Source organism: Periplaneta americana, chromosome 9, assembly GCF_040183065.1.
Source record: "Periplaneta americana isolate PAMFEO1 chromosome 9, P.americana_PAMFEO1_priV1, whole genome shotgun sequence".
NCBI classification, from domain to species: domain Eukaryota; kingdom Metazoa; phylum Arthropoda; class Insecta; order Blattodea; family Blattidae; genus Periplaneta; species Periplaneta americana.
In genome coordinates, this window is record NC_091125.1 from 93,349,121 (window position 1) to 93,357,819 (window position 8,699).

Consider the following 8,699-nt stretch of genomic DNA (forward strand, 5'->3'; position numbering starts at 1 on the left):
CTTTCAGAAATAATCTAATCTGGATTCTGATAAATGAAATACAAACAACTAGTTTCCGGTATCAGGAATGCTCATAACGTTTATTTTTCGTCAGAATATCTAATAAATATATATAATATATATAAATAATTATTATTTATAATGTCCCTCTATTCTGTTCAGTGACAAAGTAAAACCGTTACTGTAGGTGAACATAACATTAACTTTTTATGATTAGGCTATTCTAAATAACACTGAATTTTAGTATCGCATTGTTTGCTTAATTTATTATAAATATTTCAGTTGATATGGGTAGGCCTATTATTGTAAAACTATCGGAGTAATATTAGTACAATTTTCGTATTATTTCAAGTTTAGTTTATTTTGCTCTGATATGAGAAACCTTGATATATTTAAATGATTTGCTTCGACAACTCTTTAAATGTAGTTTTAGAAAACTATACGGCGTTAAAACAACAGAAATTCCTGCTTCATTTAATTTAAACACGAAATTTGATCTAGTAGCAGAATACCAATAATGCGGTTTTGTGTTATAGACAATCATGAACGTAACAATAATGGTCTCCATTTTCCTTATCGCCGTTACCTGGCAACGTCATGATGTGAACGGAGCTCCATCACATAAGGCTGGTAAGTAAATAAAACTCAGAGTAAAACTACTTAGGCCTACACATTAGTACGGGCATAAAATTAGTATAATTACATCCATGTGAATGTGTTGTGTTTTTGCAATAAGGTAATATAATATAGATACATAAAAAACAATTATCTCTTATGGAATAGGCATACTGTTTCATTTTCACAATCATGCATTTATAGTCATTTGAAGAGGTTGGAAAAATTCAAATATCTTGGAGCAGCAGTAACAAATATAAATGACACTGGGGGGGATATCAAACGCAGAATAAATATGGGAAATGCCTGTTATTATTCGGTTGAAAAGCTTTTGTCATCCAATCTACTCTCAAAAACTGAAAGTTAGAATTTATAAAACAGTTTTATTACCGGTTGTTCTGTATGGTTGTGAAACTTGGACTCTCATTTTGAGAGAGGAACAGAGGTTAAGGGTGTTTGAGAATAAGGTACTTAGGAAAATATTTGGGGCTAAGAGGAATGAAGTTACAGAAGAATGGAGAAAGTTATACAACGCAGAACTGCACGCTTTGTTTTTTTCACGTGACATAATTAGGAACATTAAATCCAGACGTTTGAGATGTAGCATGTATGGGCGAATCCAGAAATGCATATAGGAAGTTAGTTGGAAGGGCAAAGGGAAAAATAGTTTTGGGGAGGCCGAGACGTAGATTGGAGGATAATATTAAAATGGATTTGAGAGAGGTGGAATATAGAGTCTGGATTAATCTTGCTCAGGATAGGGACCGATGCACAGTGGTCCGAATATTAAAAAACATGGTCAAAAATATCTCCCTACTTACAATCTACATTATGCCATGCCCAATCAACAAATAATTGTTTAAATTGAGAAATATAATGAATTTTAGCGACTTACATCTATACCAGATCCCTCCTCCATCACTCGTCTTCAGAATCAGAATCTCCCGAGTCCTCGCTGTTGGGCCCTTCAGGTGTAGAGAGCAACTGTAGCACTTGCAGTGGTAACTGTGTTCTCTTCTTCTTGGGGAGTTCTCTTAGGTTGGAAATTAAAGGGTCTGATGCAAGAAACAGTCTATGGAATAAGTCAAAGTTTGTAGTAGTTCTTGACGTCTTTCTGGTGTGATCTTGTCGAAATGTTCTAACAGTTTTGTTTAATGATTCCATTGCTTCCTCGGATAATTCTCCTATTGGTAATAAAGCTGATTTTACAATAGATGCTCCATGGCGCGATTATGTGAGGGCGGGAATGAACCTCCGGGTTCCTTTAAAGCCATAAATTAAGTAAGTAAGTAAGTAAGTAAGTAAGTAAGTAAGTATTATAATGTTTATATCGTAGTATTATGAGTAACAGTTAAAGACCGCTTTTCTAGTGTAGTGATTAGCTTACATAACTTACTATGAACAGAAGGTCCCGGATTTGAGCCCGCCTATTTACAGAATATGTTGTAATGTTTAAGTTCTGGAACGAGATAAGACAAACTGGAGAACCACAATAGATGAAGAACACCGATTCAATAAAACCCGATTAATAATACTGTGTATTTATAATGACTTACAGGATCCCTATCCCGTCTGGTCATTATGCAGTTAATTACTAGATGGTTACTGGTTCGTCACGTGGCTGTACCGCCATTGAAAATATACAGACAGACAGACAGACAGACAGACAGACAGACAGACAGACAGACAGACAAACAGACAGACAGACTGCGCCCAGTTATTTTGTCCATCCATCCACGTAAAAAAATGAAACCTCGTCCCCTTTTTCTGTCAAATGAAGCTCATTATAGTATTTTCTTAATACAGTAAATAAATTCTCAAATAAATTTATTAATCACTGTCAGTAATTCAAAGAAGTGCTAGTTAAAGTCAAGAGATACACATAGGGGTGTGCATAAGTGGGTAGCTATACAGTAATATAATACGGTATAGACTATTTTTATTAATTACAATTGAGGGTTATATACTACTTGTAGGCCTAGTTAGAAACAATATCACCAATCGACATCAATTTACCTGTCTGATCGATCGATCCGTTATCGATTGTGATCCTCATTTGTACTCGTACTTAATAAAAGTATATTGTATTACTGTATATCTACTTATGCTCCATCTTGTATAATGCAGTCATGTTCAGCATGGGCATTTCTAGCCTTTTAAAGAGATGCAGTAGTGACGTAGAATCTCAGAATCGCATGCAGGTACTACACGATTAAAGGATATTCTAAACCACTGTTGCACCTCGTTTAAAGGCTAGAAATGCCCGCACTGAACATGTCTCATATAACGGAAGGAACATCGTTCAAAGTTACTATAGTACGTTTTAGTAATGTTGCTGTGTTTGCAGAGTTCTCGGGACAGTGTCTCGACGACGAGACACAGAAATCTTACTCCGTGGGTAAGACATGGTCTAGCTCCTCAGGTTGCCTGCAGTACAGCTGCGTGATCTATGAGAAAATACACGCCGTCATCGAGATTTCTGGGTAATGCTCACTTCTTGTTCCTCCGTTTCATGTTATGCCAAAACATGGAATTGCTACATTACGTTTACCACAAGTCAGATTAAGAAAACTCATAAAATGCTTTAAGGAACTTCTCCACGAGCATACTGAAAATCCACTACGAATACTACTACTAATACTATTACTACTAGTATTACTGCTACTATATTACTACTACAAGTCTACTTACGAAATATTTATAGAGGAATGGGTTAGTCATTGCCTTGAACTTGGTAGACACACACCCGACCTTACCTTCTACTCCCTCCACAGAAACGTTCCCGTACTGCACATTGCGAGTGTCTTGACAAAATGCATGAGCTGTACATTTAAAACTTAAAGTGGGAAGATAAAGTAGAGAGTACACTGTGTAACTTGACATTTTCAATATCACAAGGTGGGGGAGCAAACATCAATGACCACATCAACAAAAATAAGCATAAAAACGCTGCTTTACTATCATCGTTTAATAGAAGAACATCTTTTTTCAAGCCAATTGTCGCGGAGAATGAAGAACTAAAATTTGCAGAAAAAGGCATCTTTACTTACAACTCCATCAAACATAACTGCAGTTTTCGTTCGAGGAACTGCACTTCTTTCATTATTAAGAAGTTTTTAGTAGAAACAGCTTCACTTGCGGTCGCACTAAATGTGAGATTTTATTGAATGTCAGCACCAATTTTGCAATGGAAGTCATTGTGAAGGAACTAGAAGCAGCTAGATTCTTTTCTGTGGTGATTGAGTCCTCATCATAAATGCTTGAAAATTGTGCGTGTCTTTACGAAGTATTTTTTTAAAATAAGAATTAAAGTATCCTAAGGACAATTTAAATTAATTTGTACGGTTAATTTAATTGGCAATTTAGAGTCACACAAGAGTGTCCCGATTTTTCATATTAAAAAACTGGTCACTCTGCTAATACCTTTTAATATTTATAGCAGACGCAAAATAGGACTATGCTTTAGAGATCCAGGAAGGCCGTTAGGGTAACGGGATGTCAAAACTCTCACAAGACAATCAATACTGAGTAGCAGTAGGGATGTCAGTTATACGTGTAGACTTGTCCCAAAAGAAATACACGTGGTATGCCTTTCTGTTGAGTGAGCTTCGTGCCATAGTACTGCCAGACAGATTAAATCTATGGAGAAAATCCATGACTTCATCAAGAATCGAACCCACGATCTTTCGGCTTGTAACGCAACGCCTTGAGGAGAAACGTAGGTAAAATGCGAGGTTAAAAATCATTAATATCTTATAATTTTTTCCATCTATAACTATGAAATTTAATAATACTCTTTTTTTTTTTTCAATTTTTTATGCGTCCAGTTTTTTATTTTTTAATTTTTCAAAAAATAGTTTATTACTACAAATAGCTATATACATTTTTATGGAAAGTGATTAATAAAACGACCTGAATTTTTTTGTGTTTCATAAGAGAACACAAATATCCCATAGGCCTATAACAATATGCAGAGACTTTACAGTATTCTTCTCCTTTTGTTTTTATAAAATTTGCAATTCTCATAAAAAAAAAAAAAAAAAAACGAGCGTTGAGTGACTTCTTTTCCTATTGCGGATATGCATCTTCAGCAGTCTTACATGTCGGACCAACATAACTTACGAGACATTACGAACGTTGCACGCCAGTTTGCAATGTTCCAGCGGGATAGAAATTCGGCCATTTTCATACCTCAGGGAAGTGTGTAGGGGTAAGAAAATGGAGTGTCATGACAAGGTTAGTTTAGACTTTTATTATGTCTTACGTACTTATCTGTGACAGGTTAAGTTACGGTAGTTTAGGGTTTTGTTATGCCTTGTATAGGAAAATCTGTGACAGATTAGGTTAATTTAGGATTTTAGTGACAGGTTAGGTTAGTTTAGTTTAGGCTTTTATTATGCTTTGCATATACGAAATTGTGACAGGTTAGGTTAGGATAGTTTAGGCTTTTGTTAAGCCTTGTATAGGCGAATCTGTGACAAGTTAGGTTAGGTTACTTTAGTATTTTAGTGACAGGTTAGGTTAGTTTAGATTAGGTTAGTATAGGTTTTTATTATGCTTTGCATATACGAAACTGCAACAGGTTAGGTTAGGATAGTTTAGGCTTTTGTTATGCCTTGTATAGGCGAATCTGTGACAAGTTAGGTTAGGTTAGTTTAGGATTTCAGTGACAGGTTAGGTTATGTTAGTTTAGGCTTTTATTATCGTCAAGATGAAGGTGAAAGCGATTGAGTGTGGCGCTCTTGAACAGATAGTGACTTTTTGTTTTCTATGTTGGCAGTTCAAGTCAGTCGGTGTCTATTCCAAATTCGGCGGAAGTCACTCAATGCTTATTTCACTAAAAATTGGATTAAAAGTCAGTTTTCTTTGTAATGTAATGTCACTTAATGCTCGTTTCACCAAAAATTGGATTACAAATCAGTTTTCTTTGTAATGTAATGTCACTCAATGCTCGTTTCACCAAAAATTGGATTACAAGTCAGTTTTCTTTGTAATGTAATGTCACTCAATGCTCTTTTCACCAAAAATTGGATTACAAGTCAGTTTTCTTTGTAATGTAATGTCACTCAATGCTCGTTTCACCAAAAATTGGATTACAAGTCAGTTTTCTTTGTAATGTAATGTCACTAAATGCTAGTTTCACCAAAAATTGGATTACAAGTAAATTTTCTTTGTAATGTAATGCAGAGTGCGTATTTCACAATTCTTTTTGCAAGGCAAATTGAACCTACTCAATAAAAGCTACCATGCAAAGTTTCATCCGATTACCTCAAGAAAACGTACATAAGTATTGAAAAATGAAAGTTACGGGAAATTGCCGATAAAGCTGAACATGCTACTTGTATGCTTAAAATTGTCCATATACGAGTACATAATCTGGTTCGAACTTTTCCCTCAAAGTTTGAGGGACGGTTCTTAAATCAATGTACTATTAAATGAGACAATACATTTTTTGTGATTTTTTACTATTTTGACCGACATCTTCCCCTAAGCCGCGATCTTTGAACATGCAGTTTTTAATATCCGTACCAATATGAAATACAGCAATAATAAAATAATATATTATGAACGATTTCTTTACGTGAACAGCTATTTCACGTGAATATGTGCAAAGTTAACATCCACTTGAACTGTATGATTTATAAATTAAGCCACATGCTTCAGTTTTTCGAATTATAAAGGATGACTTTTGTGTGGAAACCAGAAAATAAAAATTTATTTTATATGGATACGTACGACTTTTGGGTAATGGCACAAGAAAATTGAATAAAACAGTAATATTAATAACAACATCATAAAGTAACCGAATTATTACGAATCGTGTGAAATGCGTAATCTTCGTGACACTACATTTTTTCTTTTGCCTTACAGATGCCTCGAAGTTTACGCTCTGCCGCCATGTTATGTGAAGAAAGACACCAATGCCACCTATCCAGACTGCTGTCCCAATGTTGTCTGTCCAAAGAAAACTGTTCGAAGAGGCTAATCAACTCTTAAGTAAACTTTAGAGAAGTTATCCACATTAAAGGATTTAACAGAAGCTTTATAATTAGCAGACGTTCCATCAACAGACATTTCGTCAATGATTAATTTTGCCTCATTGTGAAATTCGTCATCAAGATACGTTTTACAGCTGAGAAACTCGACAAGAGGAATGTCGACAAACAGATATTTCGTCAACTAAATATTTTGACTAGGCCTACTTGTGAAATTCGTCAATACTATGGGTACGCCAATTTGAAAAATTTGACGAGAATGAATGGAAATAATGAAGTGTAAAAGCGTAAATTTTATTTGTACTATTTATACAGCATCTACGTTGGAATGTACTAGTCTTAGCATATCGAGACTTTTGGTTAGAATCTGCACTAAAGATCAATACATGTTCATACTCGTACTAAAAATTTTGATTACAATTTCATATTCAAAACCATGGAAATGATAATTTCATGTTCAAAACCATGGAAACGATAATTATATTCACGGAATGTTATGTGTTGACGAGAAGTCCTTGTGCGAATTTTCCTCTCGACTAAAGCAAACGTAGGCGAAAAGCCTGTTGACGAAATTACCGCAGCCATACTGTCCGTTGACCATAAAAATGTTGACGAATTGTCTGTAGACGTGTCCTGGAAGTTTAAAATGTGACAAATGTATGTGTAAAATAGCCTACAGGATCCTAATGAACAATACCGCAATATTTTCACTGATGAGTGCAGAAGGGTCCTGGACAAGCAACTTGAGATGCAGAATCATTGGTTTATAGATTCGAGCTTCCATGTTATAGCACAAAATCTCCAAAAAGTATGCACGCCCTGACTTCTACTGATGAGTGCAGAAGGGGCCTGGACAAGCAACTTGAGATGCAGAATCATTGGTTTATAGATTCGAGCTTCCATGTTATAGCATAAAATCTCCAAAAAGTATGCACGCCCTGACTTCTACGATTTGAAATTATACGAAACAATAGCGGAAGTTGTCATTGATGTTCGTCATCAACAATAACTTACACTATACCTTCATTTAATAAAATACAGTTGAATCTGGTGGTAAATTTTTTTTTAATATAGTAGACATGATACTGGAGTCAGGTAAAAGAGAAGTATGTACGAATAGTGTCACAGTCTAGTATATACAGTCACGAAGCTCAGTACGTAGTAAATATGCATCCATAGATAGTTGCTAACCACTAGGATCGCTAATATCGCCTCATTACAGACAATGCGAAATAGTACCGGCACAGTCTATTGTTCCTAGCACCCTCACAACTCAAGCTTCGTGATTGTATATACTAGACTGTGGTAGTATCTTGTTTGATTCTCGTTACTGACTTTTAACAATTGTTTCTATTACAATATCTATGGTTACAATAATAATAAAATTCGTAATGTACAGCATGTGCGTTTGGTTATGAATGCATCAAGATGAGAATATGTACTCAAATTCCGTAAACAAGGATACAGTGAAAAGAAAATTAAATTAAAGTGCACACATACAAGTAAACATTTCTTATTTTTTAATTATTTATGTAACACTGCATCACAACAAATATGTTCCTTCTATTTGCGTATCTCTTTTTCCCAAAATTTCTTCAAAAAGCAATGATTTAATCTGTACTCATTCGTAACCTTCTCAACCGAATAATAACAGGCATTTCCCATATTTATTCTGTGTTTAATTTCCTCCCGAGTATCATTTATATTGTTACTGTTACTCCCAGGTATTTGAATTTTTCCACCTCTTCAAAGGATAAATTTCCAAATTTTATATTTCCATTTTGTACAATATTCTCGTCACGAGACATAATCATATACTTTGACTTTTCGGGATTTACTTCCAAACCTATCTCTTTACTTGCTTCAAGTAAAATTCCCGTATTTTCCCTAATCGTTTGTGGATTTTCTCCGAACATATTCACGTCATCCGCATAGATAAGCAACTGATGTAACCCATTCAATTCCAAACCCTCTGTATTATCCTGAACTTTCCTAATGGATCGAACAGAAAAAAATATATTGCAATCGTCTAAGAGAATTCTCTCTAGATAGACAGGCGTCATGCGCAGAATCAGTTTTTGTTAACAG

General features: G+C 35.0%; 1 protein-coding gene across 1 annotated transcript in view; it reads left to right on the forward strand.

The window, feature by feature from the left end:
- LOC138706251 (U-scoloptoxin(16)-Er12a-like) overlaps positions 1 to 8,118 on the forward strand; it is an 8,617-nt gene extending 499 nt beyond the window's left edge. The window contains exons 2-4 of the mRNA XM_069835323.1: positions 537 to 630; positions 2,963 to 3,098; positions 6,487 to 8,118. Coding sequence (XP_069691424.1) covers positions 543 to 630; positions 2,963 to 3,098; positions 6,487 to 6,601 — 339 coding nt within the window. The 5' untranslated portion in view covers positions 537 to 542 and the 3' untranslated portion in view covers positions 6,602 to 8,118. The remainder of the gene's footprint in view (positions 1 to 536; positions 631 to 2,962; positions 3,099 to 6,486) is intronic.
- Positions 8,119 to 8,699: the final 581 nt, after the last annotated feature.